The sequence below is a fragment of the Diabrotica virgifera genome, chromosome 2 (genome assembly GCF_917563875.1).
Source record: "Diabrotica virgifera virgifera chromosome 2, PGI_DIABVI_V3a".
NCBI lineage: Eukaryota > Metazoa > Arthropoda > Insecta > Coleoptera > Chrysomelidae > Diabrotica > Diabrotica virgifera.
The window spans coordinates 30771147-30794194 of NC_065444.1; the positions used below are offsets into that span (position 1 = coordinate 30771147).

At 31.7% G+C, this 23048-nt stretch overlaps 1 protein-coding gene across 3 annotated transcripts in view; it reads right to left on the minus strand.

Annotated features, from left to right (window-relative positions):
• Positions 1-23048, minus strand: part of LOC126879484 (ubiquitin carboxyl-terminal hydrolase 32) — a 249433-nt gene that overhangs the window by 79232 nt on the left and 147153 nt on the right. For all 3 annotated transcript variants that reach the window (XM_050642522.1, XM_050642523.1, XM_050642521.1), the window contains exons 5-6: positions 8230-8336; positions 434-832 (exon numbers count right to left, since the gene is read on the minus strand). In XM_050642522.1, coding sequence (XP_050498479.1) covers positions 434-832; positions 8230-8336 — 506 coding nt within the window. The remainder of the gene's footprint in view (positions 1-433; positions 833-8229; positions 8337-23048) is intronic.

Genomic DNA, 23048 nt, shown 5'->3' on the forward strand with positions numbered 1-23048 from the left:
TGTTTAGAATGATCCAAAAAAATCTAAAATAATATCTGCCAGGGCCGAAAAATTGTGTTGTTTTTCATTGTGTTGGAACAAACCCATTATATTATATTTTACATTATTTTAGTCAAATATATATTGAAAAATGAACGAATTATAATATGAAGTATAAGGAAGAGATAAGTAGAAAGGGCATATTATATTTTATACTTGAATAAGTAAGTGGTATAGTTGACAATCACATGCAAATGGTAAATATCAATAAAACGATCGTCTTTTTGGGATTCACATTATTTTCAATTCTTGGATGTATTTGAGTGTGAAAAATTATAGCAACATAAAGTACAACACTGCTCGAATTATTTCGAGTGTGCACAGTTTGGCCAGTTTAACCCACTCGAATTAACTCGAGCGCGAACGTTAACGGGTTAAACAAACATTTTCTTACCAATTTCATATTCGTTATGGCGACAATGAGGCCTCAGCCCCAAAGACACATGACACACTTGAAATAACAGCTCCAACAAGGGTGCTACCAGACTATTATTCTCTACGCTCCACACCAAGAAATCCTCCTGCGTTAGGCCGCCCTTGTCGTCCAACTTCGATTGCAGACACGCCAATATCTCCCGATGCATGTCTCCATTCCCCACCGCCTCGGACCTCTTCGTTTCGCTTAACATCACGTCGGTAAGCAGATCGGGCTTCGGAAGGGGATCGGGCTGGAACTGTTGGAAATAGGTGAGTTTGTTTTCGTTTGCTACTACTATTAAAGTTTGAGTCATGTGTTGAACTTCGTCGGAGTTCAGGTAACAGTCTCGGTCCATGTCGAAGATTTTGAAACAAACTGAAATAAAAAATAGTTATAAATATATAGATCGTTTAACACAACTATGGTTCACAATAGTATATTGTGTAACAAGTGCAGAAAGGTACTAATTTCTCACGAGTTTGAAAAGTTGCGGTACGAGCGCAAGCGAGTGCCGCAATTCAAACGAGTGAGAAATTACCTTTCAGTACGTGTTACACACTATACTTTTGCTACAACCACATATTTTGCTAAAACTAAAAATCACAATTTCCAATCGAAGATTTATTATAACAATAAATTATAAATTTTCAACTGTGTTTAATGAATACTAATCAATTTAAATTCCTTATACCTAAACAAATTACACAGAAACCAGCTAAAAAAAATGAATGCACTACCTTAATCAGTTTGAATTTAAACTATTTTTTCTACAACCGTGTTAAAAATGCAATTTTTAGCACTCCATAGGAGCGTTAAAAATGCAACTTTAAAGCACTAGTGCTTTAAAAATTTTAAGGCACTGCAGTTAAAAGTGAATTGTCAAATTGTAAAACGTCAAAATATTTGTATTTCATTTATTAACATTAATATTGATAGTACAACTTGCGCAAATTGAAAAAGGTGGTTTAAAAGGTTTTTTAAAATTTAATTTAAACCGTACTGTTGCATTTTTAACACGTTTGTAGAAAAAACAAGTTTATGTAACGGTATAATATTTTCGCTAAGAATTTTTAGACATTCCCCTCGAGTGTACACAACCAGTTCTACCTTTTACGGGTCATAGATTTCATGGTTTCAGCAATTAACAAAAATATTGTATTTTATAAATTTATAACGTTTGTAGAAAAATTATTGTATGATATACGTGTTATAAAGTACATTTTTAAGGCACTCATGTCAATTGCAGAATTCGCTTTGCCCATTCTGCAAACTTTCACATGCGTGCCTTAAAATTGTACTTTTAACACTTATATCATAAATAACTATTAAATAAATTATTACAAAATAATGTTACATTTGACGTTTAATTTATGCAGTCACGGATTTACACCAGACCTACTTCATTCGACGTACCTTGCTAAGGTTGCTAAATCTTTATTGGTTAATTGATAATTATAAAATGTTTATAAGAATAAAATTGTAAAATTAAACAGTTGTAACATCCATAATTTAATTTCTATTCGATAATTAAGTAAAATAATTGTCTTATAGGTTGTATATTTGTCTACATTTTAACCACAGATGTAAACAGAATATAACGTTACTCAGAATGAGGTAGTCAACTGTGCAGAAAAGAACTTTTTCTACAACCACTATTCAAAGTGCACTTTTCTGCACGGTTTTATGTTAGCAAACTTGATATTTTCTCACATTATAAGATATTTGACATTAGTGTGCAGAAAAGTGACGTTTCTGTGCCGCAAAGTGACGTTTCTGTGCCGCAAAGTTCTTTTCTGCATAGTTGACTACCTCATTCTGAGTAACGTTATATTCTGTTTACATCCGTGGACTACCGCATTCTGAGTAACGTTATATTCTGTTTACATCCGTGGTTAAACTTTAGACAAATATATAACCTATAAGACAATTATTATATTTAACTATAGCATAGAAACTAAATTATGGATGTTACAACTGTTTTATTTTACAATTTTATTCTTATTAAACATTTTATAATTATCAAATAACCAATAAGGATTTAGCAACCTGTGCAAGAGACGTCGAATGAAGTAGGTTTTGTGTAAATCCGTGACTGCATAAATATAATGTCAATAATTTGTAATAATTGTTTAAATTTAAACAAATTAAGGCAGTGCATTAATTTTTTAACTGATTTCTGTGCAATTTATTTAGGTATAAGGAATTTAAATTGATTAGTAGGTATTAATTAAATACAGTTTAAAATTTATCACATAGGTACCTATTATAATTAATCGTCGCTTGGAAATTGTGATTTTTATTTTTAGGAAAAATTGTGCTTGTAGAAAAAGTATAGTGTGAAACACGTGCAGAAAGGTAATTTCTCACTCGTTTGAATTGCGGCACTCGCTTGCGCTCGTACCGCAACTTTTCAAACTCGTGAGAAATTAGTACCTTTCTGCACTTGTTGCACAATATACTATTCTGGCACAGAAACGTCACTTCTCTGCACGCTAATGTCATATATCTTATACTGCGAGAAAATATCAAGTTTGCTAACATAAAACTGTGCAGAAAAGTGCACTTTGAATAGTGGTTGTAGAAAATAGTATATTGTGCAACAAGTGCAGAAAGGTACTAATTTCTCACGAGTTTGAAAAGTTGCGGTACGAGCGCAAGCGAGTGCCGCAATTCAAACGAGTGAGAAATTACCTTTCTGCACGTGTTTCACACTATACTTTTTCTACAAGCACAGTTTTTCCTAAAAATAAAAATCACAATTTCCAAACGACGATTAATTATAATAGGTACCTATGTGATAAATTTTAAACTGTATTTAATTAATACCTACTAATCAATTTAAATTCCTTATACCTAAATAAATTGCACAGAAATCAGTTAAAAAATTAATGCACTGCCTTAATTTGTTTAAATTTAAACAATTATTACACATTATTGATCTTATATTTATGCAGTCACGGATTTACACAAAACCTACTTCATTCGACGTCTCTTGCACAGGTTGCTAAATCCTTATTGGTTATTTGATAATTATAAAATGTTTAATAAGAATAAAATTGTAAAATAAAACAGTTGTAACATCCATAATTTAGTTTCTATGCTATAGTTAAATATAATAATTGTCTTATAGGTTATATATTTGTCTAAAGTTTAACCACGGATGTAAACAAAATATAACGTTACTCAGAATGCGGTAGTCCACGGATGTAAACAGAATATAACGTTACTCAGAATGAGGTAGTCAACTGTGCAGAAAAGAACTTTGCGGTACAGAAACGTCACTTTGCGGCACAGAAACGTCACTTTTCTGCACACTAATGTCAAATATCTTATACTGTGAGAAAATATCAAGTTTGCTAACATAAAACCGTGCAGAAAAGTGCACTTTGAATAGTGGTTGTAGAAAAAATAGGTTTTTTTAACAGAAAATTTAACAAAATCTTACTGGAGGATAAAAAATTCTCCTCTTTTAACGGCCGGTTTCACAAAGTTAACTTGTGGTTAAGAGGTTACCCCAAAATATGCGTTTTAGTTTCAGCTCAACGGCGAAGTTGTGGTTAAATGACAGAATTTTTAAGCAGAGGTTGGAGTGGGTTATCTTTTGGGTATACCCAGAAGAGTAACAATTATGAAACTGAAACGCATATTTTGGGGTAACCTCTGGTTATCTCTTAACCACAAGTTAACTTTACTTTGTGAAACCGGCCGTTACTGACACGAATCCTTACCAATCGTATAATATAGTGATGAGCGCGCTAATAACCTGCAAAATCACCCAAAAGATGGAAGACATATTAAGTTGTGAGATAAAAAGAAATGAAACTAGTGGAGGAGGGAGATTTAACGATAAAAACCTATAAACTTAAATTATATTTATTGTTTCCCACCTTTAGACGTATCAGAGGAGTATATCAACTAAAACTGTCACTGTCACAGTGGCAGTTGCCAAACTTGTCCGATACGTCTAAAGGTGCGATTTTCATTTATTTTTATCTCACAACTTAATTAGTTTTCCATCTTTTGCGCTATTTTGCCGGTTATTAGCGCGCTCATCACTGTATAACTACCAAAATTTCCTTTTTAACAAGAGCTTGAAGTTTTGATAGACAAACCAACCATTATAATTATTGCCTTCTTATTAAGACTTGCCAATTTTAACAACAATGTATACAGACGGATCAAAAACTGATGAGAAAGCAGTGGTTTCGCATTTTTTGTTTCAAGCAATATTTTTTTTATTACTTATTTTACACTCAGTGTAGCCGAGTCCTCGTGTAGGGTTTTATTGCTTACATACCTGGGTGCGTTGAATATCATCCTCAATATTTTTGACTGGACTCTTTGTATTATCTTGATATTTGATGGCTTTGAGCAACCCCAGAGTTGAACACCATAGGTTCAAATTGGTTTTATCATAGTTTTATGCAGGAGCAGTTTATTTTCAATATTGAGTTTTGACTTTAGACCAATAAGCCAGCTCATTTGTCGTATTTTGATTTGATCTGGGTTTTCTTGGCTTGAATGTGCGGCTTCCATGTTAATCTTTTGTCAAGGGTTAGTCCCAAATATTTGAATTGTGTGCTGACTGGTAATTGTGTATCATTTAATGTTATTATTGGACATACATTCCTTCGGTTTGTAAATGTAACTTGGGTTGACTTCGTTTCATTTACTTTCACCTTCCATTTGTTGAGCCATGTTCCCAATTGGTCAAGGTGGTTTTGCAGTTGTGCAGACGCCATAATGGGGTCCTCATTGATAGCGATTATGGTGGTGTCATCAACGAATGTTGACATTTGGGTTGTTTCAGTGGTTGGGATATCTGCGGTAAATAATAGGTAAAGGAGAGGACCCAGGACGCTACCCTGCGGTACGCCTGATTTAATGGGAAAATATGTGGAAGTTGCTGTGTTATATTTTACTTGGAAGTAACGATCTTCAATGTAGGATTTCATAATTAGGTAGTAGGGGGTTGAAAGAATACTTTGAGTTTGTATAAGAGTCCAGTATGCCATACTCTATCAAATGCCTTTTCTACATCTAAGAATGCCGCTGTGCAATATTTTTTTTCCTCAATAGCAGTAAGGATTTTTGTTATAATTCTCTGAGTCTGTTGTGTTGTGGAGTGTCTCTCTCTAAAACCAAACTGGTGTGTGGGTATTTCTACATCTAGGTTAATGTCCTTCTTCAGTCTATCGAGTAGTAGTCTTTCGAAGATCTTAGACATTGTCGGCAACAAGCTGATTGGTCGATAGGATGATGTTTTATTTGGAGGTTTACCCGGTTTGTGAATCATTACTATTTGCGCAAATTTCCATGTGATTTGGAAATATGTCAGTCTGAGTGCACTATTGTATATTGTAGTTAGCATGACCAATGCTCTTCTCGGAAGATGGTTCAGTATTAATGCTGTTATTAGGTCAAATCCAGGTGCTTTGTGGTTAGTGCATTTTTCTATTTCTAGTTTAGTTGAAAAATATCGAATTCTTGATTGCTGTTCCATTTTTACAGCTGATCATGCTGCCATGCAGAAAGCACCGTGGTGTGTCTCTAATTATTGTAAGAACATTGTAATAGTGTCAGACTCTCAGGCAGTATTACAAGCTGTTTTTAGCAATCAATTAGATACTGTCCAAAACCCGATTATTCTTGATATCAAAAATTATTACATGCACTAAAATTCACAAAAAAACAGTGACCTTACTCTGGGTTAAGACACACTGTAGTAATTGGAAACGAAATACCTACTGGATAGAATGAAAGAGAAATCACAAACATTTTCATCTTTAAAGATCTAATTTCTATTATCAGGAGTGTTGGCAGGAAATACTGAGATCAAAATATAAAGAGATTCAGAAGACATCAAGAAATCATTAATTTTCTATTCATCTCATTCAACTCATTTTAACTACAACTATAATAAAGCACATTCCTCATTGATAACTCGGCTGAAACTTAACCATGGATTTTCCAAAGCATCTTCATATGATTGGAATCTATCACTCCCTTCTGTTCGTGTTATAATGAATCTATCGGAGATTTGAACCATGTATTCTTCAATGCTTCAACCGAGAAGCCCTCGCAATGGTGATCGCCAACGTCGGATTATTCTGATATGGCACGTGAAGAAGAAGATTCTTCAATTCTCTTAATCATTGGGATCAGACTGGGTACTTTTATTTGGGTTTAATTGATCTCAACATTAGCCTTCCAGTTAACAATGCAATCTTATTCTGACAAAATACCTAATATGCTCAACAAAAAATACAGTTAATCTGGCAAAGTTAAATATTGGCGAATATGGCTTTGAAAAGGTAGAACGTGAAAATGTCTCGAAAGAGGGTTTGTTATTTTAGCGAAGGTGTGACCGCACGGGGTGCCCGCTCTGACTCTACTGAACTAGACCACAAACACTAATCTGTCATTATGTGGTTCTACCATATGGCCAGACAGGCGACAATTTATTAGATCTGGTGTTTTTAAAACTGCATAGGCATTTTACCTGAATAGGGATATATTTCGTTTCTTAAAACTTAACAGACCCTTCTATGCATATGGTTTGTATATTAGGAACGAAAGACATGTGAATTTTAAATACGACGTTTTATTTCATTTTGAAAAAGTTATTAAAAATTAAAATTAGCATTTAAAAAGTAGTCATTGAAACGTGTCGCCACAGAAACAATATAAGAGTAGGGGCTTAACTTTTATCTAAAACTAGCCACAAGTGATTTACGTTACAAACGTCCTGACACATTCATGAATGCCAAAATTTAAGTGCATTCATAAGCGACGTTAGCTTGTGGTTGAATATATTTATAGTTAGTATGCCAAAGGAAGAATTCGCACACAGTAGATACAGTTGAGTCCGCGAGTCTTTACCCGTGCGTCATCACTTAAAGCATACGAAATAAGTCGGAAATCTATTTCACGCAACAACAACTGACAGAAAGTGGCTACTGTTCCGATTACGGGTTTTATTATAAAATTTGACGTTATCAAATATATAGAATGTCAAATGTAAGTTTTGCTTCAAAATTTTTGCGCAGAATTACAGCTACATTTGAAGTAGCTTAATAAATTCTTTTATTATTATTGATTAATAAATAAATAAACAATTTATAAAAAAATCCAATAACATATTTTATTTTTGTTATTTTATTCACTTTGACGGAAATCTAAACACAGTCATTTCTTTACTGAATGACGTTAGCTTTGTATGTTTTAAATATTAATTGCCTAAATATAATTATTTACCTTAAAATTTCAAAGCCCAATATAAAATTAGTTGTGAAAACAACTGTTTGTGTAATATAAAGAAGCTTCAAAACGCAAAAATTCGACAAAAACCGCAAAAAGTTCAACTGACTGACAGCCACAAAATTAAACAAATCAGAAACGTCAAACAAATTGTGCTTAAAATATGAAAACATACCGAATCGTCTTTTTTTGTACCTATCTCTTTTCAATGCACTGAGTCTAGATGGTTCATAAAAATAACATGTGTTGTTACTTAATAACAAACGGCAGCTGGTTTGTCATGAGTTTCATGCATGGAATAGAATGATGCTAGATAAAAAGTATGTGTTTTATCTCGCTAGGTATTAATGACGCACGGGTAACGACTCGCGGACTCAACTGTAACAATATTTTGCGTAATGATAATCTTGTTCTTGTTTCCTGTTCCAAAATGCTCCCTGATTTATTGTTAATTCCTTATATCGATCAAAGCTTTTATAATAGAAAAATTGAATTTAATTATATGTACTTACATTTCATTCTCTCCACCATAGGTCCTCTACATGCCGCAGATATACCGCAACATAATTCCTTGAAATCCACATGATCGTCACGGTTTACATCTAATGCCAAAAATAATCTGAAAAAAAATCAAAAATTATGGAGTCATGGAGTTGTTATGAAATCTATAAAAGAATCTGCAATGTAGGTATGCAAAAAATCTCCGCAGAAATCAGGGTAGGAAACTACATTATATTTTGCGATTGCAGCCACTTATTTATAAAGGGCTGGATAAGAGAAATTCTTTGATCAATATCAAGCTTTCGAGGGTGATTAATAACTACGTCATAAAGAGATATAAGTTTTCAATAGGTCTATATATTTTCTCATATTTACATTGCTTTCATAATTTCTGTTCTTTCAAAATGAAGTTTCACACTTGTATTCATTAGTGGGAGCACGCAGAATAGAATTCTATTTTGCGTGCTCTGGGCTCAGGTGAGAGCACGCCAAATAGAATTCTATTTTGCTGACGTCACAAAATCGAATTTCACAATGGGAGAATCGACGGTTGCTAGGCAACGTGACGTCACTAAAATAGAATTCTATTTTGCGTGCTCCCACTACTGGGTATTGATCGAGTTATGACGATTTTTATTTCGATATCGCTATGAAATAAAGATATTTCGATATCGACATAAAATGATATATTTTATAGTATAGTATAGTTGATCCAAAAGATGGCACAACCCAGACATCCAAAGTGAAAGTTATCCTTCAACACCAAATTGTTCTATATGGTCCACAAAATGTCCAGAAAAAAGTCACACCATTTTGAGCGTCGGGTTTGGGGGGGAGAGGGGGGAGAAATCGGTAAATTCGTAGTTTTTTAAGTTTTTCGCCAATATTTCTAAAACTATGCGGTTTAGCATGAACAACCTTCTATACAAAATTGTTCTACATTAAATTTTAAATAAAAAAGGCCCCATGCATAATCTTTCTAAAATAAATGGTTCCAAAGTTACGGAGGTAGTATAGTATAACTGGTCCAAAAAAAGGCCTAACCCAAACATCCAAAGTAAAAGTTTTCCTTCAACACCAAAATGTTCTATATGGTCCACATATTGTTCAGTAAAAAGTTACACCATTTTGAGCGTCTGGTTTGGGAGGGAGATGGGAGAGAAGCCGGTATATTAGTAGTTTTTTTAAGTTTTTCGTCAATATTTCTAAAACTATGCTTTAGCGTAAACAATGTTATATACAAAAATGTTCTACATGCAATTTAAAACAAAAAATGTTCTATACATAATTGTTATAAAATCAACGGTTCCAGAGTTACGGAGGGTGAAAGTCGAGGTTTTCGATAGTTTTTATATTTTTTGGGCAATATTTATGATGTAACTATACCAAAAACCCAGACATCCAAAGTGAAAGTTATCCTCCAACCCCAAATTGTTCTATATGGTCCACATAATGTTCAGAAAAAAGTCACACCATTTTGAGCGTCGGGTTTGGGGCGGGGAGAAATCGGTGAATATAAAAAGTATCGAAAAACTCCACTTTTCACCCTCCGTAACTCTGGAACCGTTGATTTTTTAACAATTATGTATAGAACATTTTTTGTTTTAAATTTTATGTAGAACATTTTTCTATAGAACATTCCTTACGCTAAAGCATAGTTTTAGAAATATTGACGAAAAACGTAAACAAACTACTAATTTACCGACTTCGCCCCCTTCCCCCCCAAACCGGACGCTCAAAATGGTGTAACTTTTTACTGAACAATATGTGGGCCATATAGAACAATTTGGTGTTGAAGGAAAACTTTTAATTTAGATGTCTGGGTTAGGCCTTTTTGGACCAATTATACTATACTACCTCCGTAACTTTGGAACCGTTCATTTTAGAAAGGTTATCCATAGAGCCTTTTTTATTTCAAACTGAATGTAGAACAATTTTGTATAGAGGGTTGTTCATGCTAAACCGCTTAGTTTTAGAAATATTGACGAAAAACTTAAGAAACTACGAATTTGCAGATTTCTCCCCCCTCTCCCCCCCCCAAACCCGACGCTCAAAATGGTGTGACTTTTTTCTGAACATTATGTGGACCATATAGAACAATTTGGTGTTGGAGGATAACTTTCACTTTGGATGTCTGGGTTTGGGTCTAACTATACCATACTATTATGTTTATGGAGGATTTTTTGTTAATGTAATGTTGATATGAAATTTCACGAGTGATGATGTGGGGATCCTCAATAATCGGTAGATCATATTTTTTTCTTCACTTATAACAGTTTTGATTCTCTAATTTGTTTCATATGCAACTGACCCAGTGAGAACAATACGATTCATTAATTTTTCAAAAGCTCTTAAGTTTGGCTTCCTCCGTTAAGGATATCACTGTAGATAATATTCTGCATGCAAGTAGACAATTTCTAGAACTTTCCTTTAATACCCAGGTCATATCTGTTAATTTTTCAACAGACAAATTCATTTTTAAAATCAAAGACAAGCCACAAAGACCGATTAAAAAGATAAGTATATTAAAACTGTAATTTTTTTACAGCCTACTGTTTTAGCTGTTTTGTTAACTGATACAAGTGGCTACTTATTAACAATTGCTCGTCACATTCGACACTTATGAATGTTTTACTAAAAACTTATTGGCTTATAATACTCTTGATATAACATTAATCTAAAAACTGTTACATTCCTTGCATAATATTGTTATGGTTTGTATTTTGTATTAGTTATTTATTGAATAAAAATAATTTTAAAAATAGAAAATCTACGGTTTCGTTTTGATTTAAATTTGTCTCCTGCCATCCCCGATAGTACTATTTCTAGGTCTACCTGTTGTCAGGGAGGCTCTGCAGAAGACATATTTACACCAACACGTCCGTAGTTTCTCGGTATAAAATAAAACTACTTATACCGCAGTATGATTAGAACGCCCTCTTATTTCACTTATTCCCCGTTAGAGGGCGTTCTAACTATACTGCGGTATAAATAGTTTTATTTTATACCGAGAAACTAGGGACGTGTTGGTGTAAATTTGTCTTCTGCAGAGCCTCCTTGACAACGGGTAGACCTAGAAATAGTACTATCGGGGATGGCAGGAGATAAATTTAAATCAAAACGAAACCGTAGATTTTCTATTTTTAATAATGCCATACTCTGTATTAGAGTACAAAGACTCAATTCATACAGGTTCTCTGAACCGCAAATTGGAATATTTTCCTATCGGTGCCTTTTGGTATTGTCATACCTGGGTTAAATAGAGAACTTGAATCGAGTCGACATTCATTTCAAAAATAATTTTGTTATATTATTACACAGGACTAAGTTATTTCGTTATTTCTACTTACAAAAATTGAATGTATTCCCGACATTTGAAGAAAACTAAAAATATCTCAGAAAGTAATGAGTTTAGGTTAGGGAAATTCTTCATAAAAATGAAAGACTTTCATAAATGCAATCTTTTGAAAAAGTAAAATATAGGGTTGTTTTAAAAAACATGAGAGAATTGTAATTTTCTTTTGTATTTCACCCTTTATAAGAATATTTGTCAAAGATAATTTAAAAACAAGAACATACAGTTTATTCCTTCTTTATACAGGGTGCGCCAAACCTCTGGTCTTCTTTGATTACGGCTAAACTATCAGATATACAAAAAAATGTTTATAACAAAACTAATGTGTATCAAAGAGGTCTATAATTTAAAATTATTTTCAATTATACAGGGTGAGTCAGAACGACGGTATGAACCAAAGTTGTATTTTTTTAAATGGAACACTCTGTATATTAAATCATTTTTGAATATATTATTTAAAAATATGAAAAATTTGTATAAGGTCTTATAGGCCTAAAGTTAATAATTTTCGAAATATTTACATTTTTATTGAGAAAAATGGTAATATTTATAGAGTTGTGGATTATGTTTCCAAGGAAATAAAAATTTAGGTGATAGGTCAAAGTTTTTAAAATATAGTATTATTTTTAAATAATTTAATATTTTTTACTTTTAGCCATAAAATATACAGTGTGATCACTATTTGCAAATACAAATTTTTCTCATTTTTTTTAATGGGACACCCTGTATATTAGTTTTGCGTTTTGTAGTAAATATTACAACCTTTCTTTTGGTATAAGGTTGTATGTACCTAGCTTGCTTCGTTTTGTAGATATTTAAAAAAAACTAGATTTTACGTGTTTGCGGATTTTTTATTTAAAAATTTTTTTGCAAAAAAATAATTATAATCTGGTTTTAGAAACATACACTAAAATATAAAATATGAAAATAAAAACGTAATTAAAGATTAAAATAAATCGTATGCTAGTACAATTCAATTGAATTTAATAACTTTAAATTATTTTACAAAAAATATTTTACCATATTAATGAATGCATAAATTAGTTACTAAATTAAATAAACAACCAAATTTTAAATCAACCGTAGTAATTTTTCTACTACAGCAACTTTCCTGTACCAAATTAATTCTTAGTTAAATTGTATTTAGTTAAACTTTTAATTTACCTTTTAAATTTACTTACATATATCTTGAGAATATAAAAATTATTATAAAGTATGCTTTGAAACAAATGAATGTTAAATGTATCATCCAAATTATTTATTAATATAAATAGTATTTACTGGTGTCACAAAAACTGGTAATACTTTTGTAGTTGAAATTTTTGTAACAATTTTTTATATTTTAAATTTTAATTTTTTGACCGAAAAATTTTTGGATGTGACATTTGTTTTGGGCGAAACTATTAGAAATTATTACCAGCTTTTGTGACACGAGTAGGTACATAGATACTATTTACTTCTTAATATACTTCCATAACGTTCATTTGTTTCAAAGCATACTTTATACGTTCTCAAGATGTAGGTAAATTAAAAAGTTATTAACTGATCTTACTCGTAAATACAATATAACTAACAATTAATTTGGTACAGGAAAGTTGCTGCGGTAGAAGAATTACTACGATTGATTTAAAATTTGGTTGTTTATTTAATTTAGTAACTAATTTATGTATTCATTAATAAGGTAAAATATTTTTTGTAAAATAATTTAAAGTTATTAAATTTAATTGAATTGTACTAGCATACGATTTATTTTAATCTTTAATTACGTTTTTATTTTCATATTTTATATTTTAGTGTATGTTTCTAAAACCAGATTATAATTATTTTTTTTTGCAAAAAAATTTTTAAATAAAAAATCCGCAAAAACGTAAAATCTATAGTTTTTTTTTAATATCTACAAAACGAAACATGCTAGGTACATACAACCTCATACCAAAAGAAATGTTGCAATATTTACTACCAAACGCAAAACTAATATACAGGGTGTCCCATTAAAAAAAAATGAGAAAATTTTGTATTTGCAAATAGTGATCACACTGTATATGTTATGGCTAAAAGTAAAAAATATTAAATTATTTAAAAATAACACTATATTTTAAAAACTTTGACCTATCACCTAAATTTTTATTTCCTTGGAAACATAATCCACAACCCTATAAATATTACCATTTTTCTCAATAAAAATGTAAATATTTTGAAAATTATTAACTTTAGGCCTATAAGACCTTATACAAATTTTTCATATTTTTAAATAATATATTTAAAAATGATTTAATATACAGGGTGTTCCATTTAAAAAAATACAACTTTGGTTCATACCGTCGTTCTGACTCACCCTGTATAATTGAAGATAATTTTAAATTATAGACCTCTTTGATACACATTAGTTTTGTTATAAACATTTTTTTGTATATCTCATAGTTTAGCCGTAATCAAAGAAGACCAGAGGTTTGGCGCACCCTGTATACAGTGTATTTATTTCATAACGATTTCAAAATAAAAATGGTCGTAACTCGTTAAATATCCTGTATAGTAGTGTCAAACTACTATGATAGGAATCTAAAGATGAGAAAATATACAGGGTGTCCAATTTAAAAAATGGTATGTTTGCTTTACCCCGTAACTTTTTTGGATATTCTGTACTATATCGAAATTATCGACCAATGTCGCACTAAAAACTCACCCTGTATAAATTTTGAATTGGTTATTCAGTACTTTAATTTTTTTGCTCTTTATGTAAATTAGTTGTTAGGTCTCATTCGAGAAATGACATGTAAAACATAAAAGTAATGACTATTCAAATATTAACAAAAATGTCTATTACATCATAAAAAGCTGAAATAAAAATTATTTTCAGGTATCTATTATAACCCAGAATGTTTGCACAGTAAACAAATCGTTATTTTAACGTTTGCATAATTTTAACAACTTTGGAGAAAGAGAGCTCGAATGGGAAATTCCAAGGTGTATAAATCGAATTAATTTAATGTCTACTATCTATCGAACGTTTAATGGAAATGTATTTATTACGCAAACTATATTTAATTAATACATTCGTTTAAATGTATTACTGATAAAAACGATTTTCAGTAATCATAAAACGTATGATGTGTGATAAATTACGAGTATAGAGGCAATTTAATGTTAGGTGACAATAGGTAATGTGTGGCGACAAGCTAACAGCTACCGTTTTAACGTTTTTAATCACCATGTAATTAAAAACATTTCTAAAATTAGTTTAATGTGTATCTAACCACGTGCGTCAAACTAACTGTCAATTAAGTGGTGATGTCAAAACTAACTAGCATGATGTTGGGGTTTGCACAAAAGCCTTCTCTAGTAGGGGGACATTTTATTTATTTATTTATTGAAGTTATACTTCTTTACCGGCGATAGAGGGTGATTTTTTTATATGTTAAAACCTATCAGCCCGGCGCATGCGCATTATAACTTTGTTCTGATTGGATGTTCAAATGACATGTCAAATATTATCCGATATGGCAACTGTGGTTTGGAGGTAAAGGTAAAGGTAAACAAATGTATAATATATTAGTTTTATTGTTGTGAGGACAGAAACAAAAAAGTTTATAATATTGTAGTGACTTTTAAATAGTTTTTAAAAGCAACAGGTACGTAATAATTGTTAATGTATCATGGGTATAAACCTACCTATTTGATCTGCCAAAATACATAGTATGTAATACTTTTATTTATATAATTTGATTACCATCAAAATTTCTATCAATATTCACCTAATATATTGTTTTTTACTCTATGTTTTGTTGTATTTTTTCAATTCTAAATCATTTCAATTCAAAATTAAAATAATTTGATCAATTTTCAAAATATCAAAATATCACAAGTTTAATCCGTTTAGTTAGTCGATCTTCGTAAATAATGACACATAGTGTCCGTGGCTAAGCGGAGAAGGCGAATGAATTCCAATACCAACCGCTCTTATCAGCGCTGGTTCGAGTCCCAATAGAAACTTTCTTTTTTTGTTTTTTTTTTAATACATTTTATGATTGTAAGTATATTTATTATATAATTGTATTTTCAAAAAATACGTATTTAGTTAAAAAATTTTTCGACAATAATTAATGTTCAGACATCATTTGTGGCTTGTTTAATGTGTTTGTGTGTGTTTTATTCTTTTATTATTTTAATTTTTGGCACTGTTCTAATAAAAATGTTTGAGAAGTAGTAAGTATAAATTAGTTTAATTAAACAAAATATAAATAAAAAGTATATTAATTTCGTTTAAATCATATAATAGAAGTATAACTTCTTACGTGCGTACAAAGTACACACACGTTCTTTTTTTATTTATAGTACTCCATATATATATATATATAGTATACAAATGACCTGGCCTCTTGTGACTAATCCAGGTCATTTCCTGATGGATTACAGTATTTTACCTTTACATAATTATAACTTTAACAATTTTCTATTTGACTAGTTATAGGTCTGGATCCCGCGTATGAAAAAAAAGTTGATTAATAGCAAGCTGAAAATTTGTTAATAGCTTAAGGGTGTCTAGTCGGACAAACTTTGATATATGGGAACACTGGAACAGGGGAAGTTTTAATTGTGGAACAGGTTAAAAATTTGGAACGGTCAGACCACGAAAACGACACATGTATTTTGTCCGACAGAACAGACTTAAACTCTTCGAACAGAGATTAAACTCTCATGCAAAAATCAGACTGCTATTTATCACCAAATGGGCGTTTTAATGAGTGGAACATGTAGAATATGTCAAATGACAGGAATTATGACAGGTGATAAATAGCAGTCTGATTTTTGCATGAGAGTTTAATCTCTGTTCGGAGAGTTTAAGTCTGTTCTGTCGGACAAAATAAATGTGCCGTTTTCGTGGTGACCGTTCCAAATTTTTAACCTGTTCCACAATTAAAACTGCCCCTGGTCCGGTGTTCCCATATATCAAAGTTTATCCGACTAGACACCCTTAAGCTATTAACAAATTTTCAGCTTGCTATTAATCAACTTTTTTTCATACGCGGGATCCAGACCTATTAACAATAGCCCTAATCTACAAAACTAATTCTGAAAAACTACAAATTATAAACAATTCTAATAAACAATTGTAATGAACAATTAATAATAATTCGAATAAATAAAACATAATTATGATTTTTTTTATGTTAATTATTTTTGTGAACATATAATTGTTAGCTCTCATTCTCAGATGAGAAATGCCAGGCACTATTCATCTAAAAATAGTCAAGAATAATTTCAAGTGCAGGTCTAATCGATTTGTATGGTATTCCCAATGGTATTTCGGTGAGTCTCAGACCCTTGGCCGAAAATATCCATTGAGTTTTAAAATTTCAGGTTTTTAGTAACTTATATTTTTTTTGTTTGATTACTCATTTTTGATTTTATATTTATTTTATTTTATATTTGATATTAATTTTTAATTTTTTATTATATAAATATTTATTTAATTATTCCATTATTTTATTCTATATTTTTATATACCTATAATTTTATTTTTTTATTTTATAATTTCTTATTCAAATTCATAGATTGTATATTTACTTGATTTTTTCTTCGCCTAATATTATATAATTCTAATTGTTTCTTTGATATTATGTCCGCTAAATTATTTAGTGTATTAAATAATTCTTCATTTTGTATTATATTTTCTATATTTATGCCAACAATGTCTCTTCTCATTCTTTGTAATTCTTGTGTATTTGTTTGTCTTTCGCAATTCAATACTATGTGTTCTGGTGTACCTATTTCTCCACATTCACAATTTTCATTATCTTTTAAATTAAATCTATGCAGGTATTTAGGGTACGGACCGTGCCCTGTAAGAAAATGTTTTAATCCTTTTTTGGGTTAAAATAATTTGGTATATTATTTAAATTTGGCATAAAATTATAGAGACGTCTTCCCAAGTAGCAATTTTTCGACGCATTGGTTGTCAGTACAAACAAATGCACTGTATATAACGTTGCCCGAGAGCATTTTCAGTTGTTTCGGCCAACGACCCCTAACCCGACTGACATTACAATGTTACAACGTTAAGTAATATCTTTAGTTATATGGGCAACTAAGTTATTACTATTGTGACAACTACATATCACAGTCAAGTTTTTTCAACAATCGCAACTACTTAAAAACGTTATAATGCTAAACTAATTTACGCCCATGGGTTTTCTGGCCGACTAGGTAGTTGTCTCTCACGACCACAGGGCCTTTACGTGTAGTTCTATAGATATGTGACACGTTTACGGCAACTTCAGGAGCAAAAAAAGAATTTACTTTATAACCTTACTTTTTTCTTATTATTTTATATTTTATTTTGCTGGAAATTTTCGATTTATTTAACAACCTGTTTATTTGTTTTTTATTAGCTGGTTTCTCCATTGTCCATTGTTTTATCAGTAGATTTGATAAGCTCTAATCTTTGTATCAGCTTTGCTAGACAGGGTTGCCAGGCCAGTTCTTACTCTTTCAGTACTATATCCGTTGCAAGATAATTTGGCTGAAACTCCGACAAAATATGTACTTTTTGTACAAAATCAATAGAAATCAGTAGATTCTTTTTAGGCCCTGTAAATACAGTAAAATCTGTGTTAACGGTTACCTGTCAAAATCGCCCGATTTCATAATCAACTTAAAGTAAACTGATTATGAAACCGAGCGTTACAATAATTTTGAAAATTCTCCAAACCAATTATATGAAGATTTCCCTATTTAGATCTGGTATTTATCAGTTTCATTTCTAGACAAGGCGAAAACGGCGGGTTCGAAGGGAAAAATATTCCCATGAAATTTTTTTGCATGATCACATTCGTGAGACATCCCAGAATAAGGTTCAAGAAGTCGCCCAAGTGAAAAGTGGGCCAATTTTTTTTTAACAATTTTTTTTTAATCAAATTGCAAGAATCAATATTTTGGCCCGAACAATTTTTTCTTTAATTTTTTGGACCATTCTGGACAAAAAAGGTCTCTAATAATTTTTCTCTAAAGTTGATCGTTTTCGACTTATAAGCAATTTAAAATTGAAAAAAACGAAAAATGGCGATTTTCAAGGCTTAATAACTCGGTTAAACGTTATTATTATGAAAGTCAATATATGACTAAATCAAAGTTTGAAGCCCCCCCTACAAGATCCTGAAGAAATTTTCGTCATTATTTTATTACTAAGCTGTTATTTTTAAGTAATAATAATAAGCGCCATTCACGTGTGCGGGGCTGTAAATGCTGAGTGCGAGAGAGAAGCTATCAGCAGTCCTCGCACTCACATTTACAGCAGCGTCAATACGATACAACCACTCATTGTTATTAATTAAAAATAACAGCTTAGTAGTAAATTAATGAAACAGATTTCTTCGGGATCATGTAACGGTGACTTTAAACTTTGATTTAGTCACTTTCTGACTTTCAAAATAATAATTTTTGATCGACTTATTAAGCCTTAAAAATGGCCATTTTCGCGTTTTTCAAATTTTAACTTGCTTCTAACTCGAAAAAGATCAACTTTAGAGAAAAATTATAAGAGACCTTTTTTGTCCAGAATGGTCCAAAAAATCTAAAAAAAATTAGCCCGGGCCAAAATATTTATTTTTTCAATTTGATTAAAAAAAATTGTTAAAAAAAAATTGGCCCACTTTTCTCGTGGGCGACTTCTTGAACCTTATTCTGGGATGTCTCACGAATGTGATTATGCAAAAATATCTCATGGGAATATTTTCCCAACGAACCCGCCGTTTCCGCCTTGTCTATTCTCTGTCTATCTATTATCATCATCTACGTCCTGAATCTTATTTTCGGTAATGACATTGGGAAATTGTAACAAAATGTCTGAAAATTAATTTAGAAATGGGGTGAATACTATTAAAAAGCAAATTTTATTTTAGTGATAACAAAATATTGAAATATACCAAACATCTAATAAAAAACATTGCCTACTAGAATTTTTTAGATAATATCAAAAATATACCAAAACAGTAGATATCTACTAAATTTGGCAACGCTGTTAAGGAGAATGATGCACTTCATTGCACTGGTCACATGACCTCTGTCACCCAATAAGAGAGTGCGTTCTAAAGTGGTTGGGATAGTCGGTCCAGGCCGTGTTTGGTCGGCGATTGGACTTCTCGGTTGTCTCATCCGTCTATGGTTGGTAATAAGGTATATTTTAAGTAATATTGGTAATGTTGTTTAATGCACCATTTTAGTTTTTTTGGGATGTAAAGAAAATAAAAACACAAAATATAAAAAATGCAGGCATTTTCTAATACCTTTAAAAGCACCATCAATACATTAAATTTATACAAAACATCTTTAACATAAATTCTGGCTTTTATATTAAAATTAGATTTTTTAAATTTACATATTTTTTGTTAAAAAGGTGGTAAAAAATGAGCGCGTGTGTTTTTTAAAGGTGGAATATCCATATTTGACGGTAATCTGAGATGCGTTTATAAATTTCACATCAGGTATAAGTCCTTATTTATGTAATTATATAAATTTAAATACCTGATATGACGTCAAAATAGTTTACTTTTTATATAGGTAAAAAAACATAACCAGTCCGACTCTTTGAGCAACCATTGCACGCAGGCACTTTTTATAGTCGCTTCAGTTGTCTTATGCAACGCTTAAGGTTGCCTAGGCAACGTCAAGACAACTCAAAAATCGTCCACCAAATTAGTGCAGAATTGGGTCGTCTTCTAGGCAATAACAACGTTGTAACAAAACGTTGCCACGCGGTAGACAACGTTGTCGCGTCGACAAATTGCTACTTGGGTTGCTTTAGAGGAATTATCGCATTCGTTTTGCCATTTTCTATTTAATATTTCTTCTAATTCTCTTTTTGTTCTTATTTCTATTCCCATTAATTGTATTATTTTTTCATAATTTTCTTTTCTTTGCCAATATCTACATGCACGTTTTTGTGCTTCAAGTGCATGGGCATTACACCAGTTAAGACTGTTAAAACTGGTGTTGCTGTAGTACTGAAGGCTCCTGTCATTCTAACAAGGAAACGTTTTTGTGCTTTATTTAGTTTTTCGATATTTTTATTATCTGTTAGTATGTGTGCCCATACACTTGCACTGCACCCTACAATTGAGGCAAGTATCGTACTCAGCGCATAATATGCTGGAACGGAATTCTATACTCTCTTTGTGCTAGGCTTGCAATGCAATGCATGCCTTTCGCTGTCTTTTCACAAACGCTATTTACATGGTTTGTAAAGAGTCTTGGTTCATCGATTTATGATACCAAGGTATCTAGTTGTCTTTATTTCTTTTTATTGCTTTCCCTCTTATTTGTATAATTGGATTTCTTTCAAGTTTTCCTTTTATAAGGCTATATGTTGTTTTTGTTTCTGATATAGTTAAACTTTTTTCATCCATTTATTTATATTTTCAAATACACAATTTGATCTTATTTCTAGTTCTCTTCTTGAATTAGCATCTATGATAAGCAGCAAATCATCCGCATACGCTATGCTCCCCAGAACTTCAGGATTCACAGCCAACCGTTCCAGCAGTTCTTCTAACATTATGTCCCAAAAAATAGGTCCACACACTTGGACAACCTTTGGTAATATATCTCGTTTTTATATCTATTGGACAACTTAAATAGGGGGACAAGGAATGTTCAAATCTAATTAAAATGAGGAAAGATATCTTCTTCTTCTTGACTGGCTTTACAACTCGGAGTGAGTTTTGGCCACGTTTACTATAGCCCTCTATTTTCTATTTTCTTGTGCTTCCATTTCCAATTGTTGTACCTCAATTCTAGATAAATCAGCTTTAACATCATCCTTCTCTCTTTTTCTGAGACGGCCTACTGTCTCTCAAAAAATACTGCCTTAACAGTCTGTCTTTCTCTGATCTTACCACATGACTGCCATCTTATCCGGTACCATACGGAGTCACCAATTCAGCTATTCGACGCCTTTCCACTCTCTTGTAAATTAATCTCTTTGAGGGCCAAATATTATTCTGATAACGTTCCTTTTAAATATCAGCAGCTTATTTATTTCCCGCTGGATCAGAGTCCATGTTTCAGTTCCATATGTAACAACTGGGCTCAATTCAGTCTTCTTGTAAAGCCTCTTTGACAAGGAATAGATTCCGAAACATCAGGTGTCAGAGGATGGCAAGAGACTCGAATTGAATCAAAACGAAAACGATTATTTTCTTTTTTGTCATACCTTACTCGGTATTTAGAGTACAAAATGACCACGTTTCATTAAAATAATCTGCGACGCATTATTGGAGTGTTCTCCTAGCGGCGCCGCTTGGTACTACTGTACCTCGGTTAACAGATTTCTGGACTCGTGGCTGAAATTATTTTTCACTCATTTTATCATTCCCCGTTAGAGGACAGTCTAACCACACTTCGTTGTAAATATTTTAATATCTGCAGTTCTTTCTTTTCGTTATGGTTCAATTCAGTCTTATTGTAAAGCCTCTTTGACAAGGAATAGATTCCGAAACATCAGGTGTCGGAGGATGGCAAGAGATTCGAATTGATTCAAAACGAAAACGATTATTTTCTTAATTTATATTGTCTTTTTAGCAGCTTAAATCTTAATGATGATAGGGAGTATAATACTCTATGCCCTGCAGCTATCCTTGCTCAGACCTCTTTTTCTATGTGGTTATCATCTGTGATTACCGCCCCTAGATATTTAAACTTTTTTGCTACTTCGAAGTTTTGGTCATTAATACTTATTAGCTTGTATTGGATGTTTGGTTATTAGCTTGTATTTCGTCTTCTCTTTGCCATTTACTCGAGACCCATACTACCTGTTTCCTCCTCGAGTTGTGAAAAGATAAAATCAAGAAATATAAAGAAGAAGTAATTACTGAGAACTATATTGAAATCAAAATAATCTTTGCCTATAGTAAACAAATATTTAAAAATAAAAAAAGAAATAGTTTTAGATGCTTTTGTAATGGACTGAATAGGGATTATTTCTCTAGCAGAAATATGGCGAACTGTTAAACAATTCTCTACATCAAAATGCAATAATTTCCTTTAAATTTTCCATCAAACACTTAGCTCTGAATATATTATGGTCTGTTTTTAAACCAGGAGTAATTAAAATTTACCGCGCCGTAATACTTGTTTGTAATTGCTCCAACCTCAGGCAAGTTTACTAAACTGTTAGGAAATTTTGACACTAATGACATTTATGAAATTTTGGCATTATTGGCATTAATTTCATAGGTTAATTAAGTTATATCGGCGATTTTTTGTGATTTCTGTGTTATTCCTTTAATTTTTAGATATCTATTCCAGTTTTATATAAAAAAACAATTGTATTTAGAACTCTTTAGCGATGTATTAGTATAATACAATATGTATGGATTACCGTCGAAGGCCGATGTGATCAACCATTAAAGAAGATGTATTGGGTGATTTTTCTAATGACTTTTTTGGGCGTGAATCTGACTTTTTAGTTTATTCCTCCTG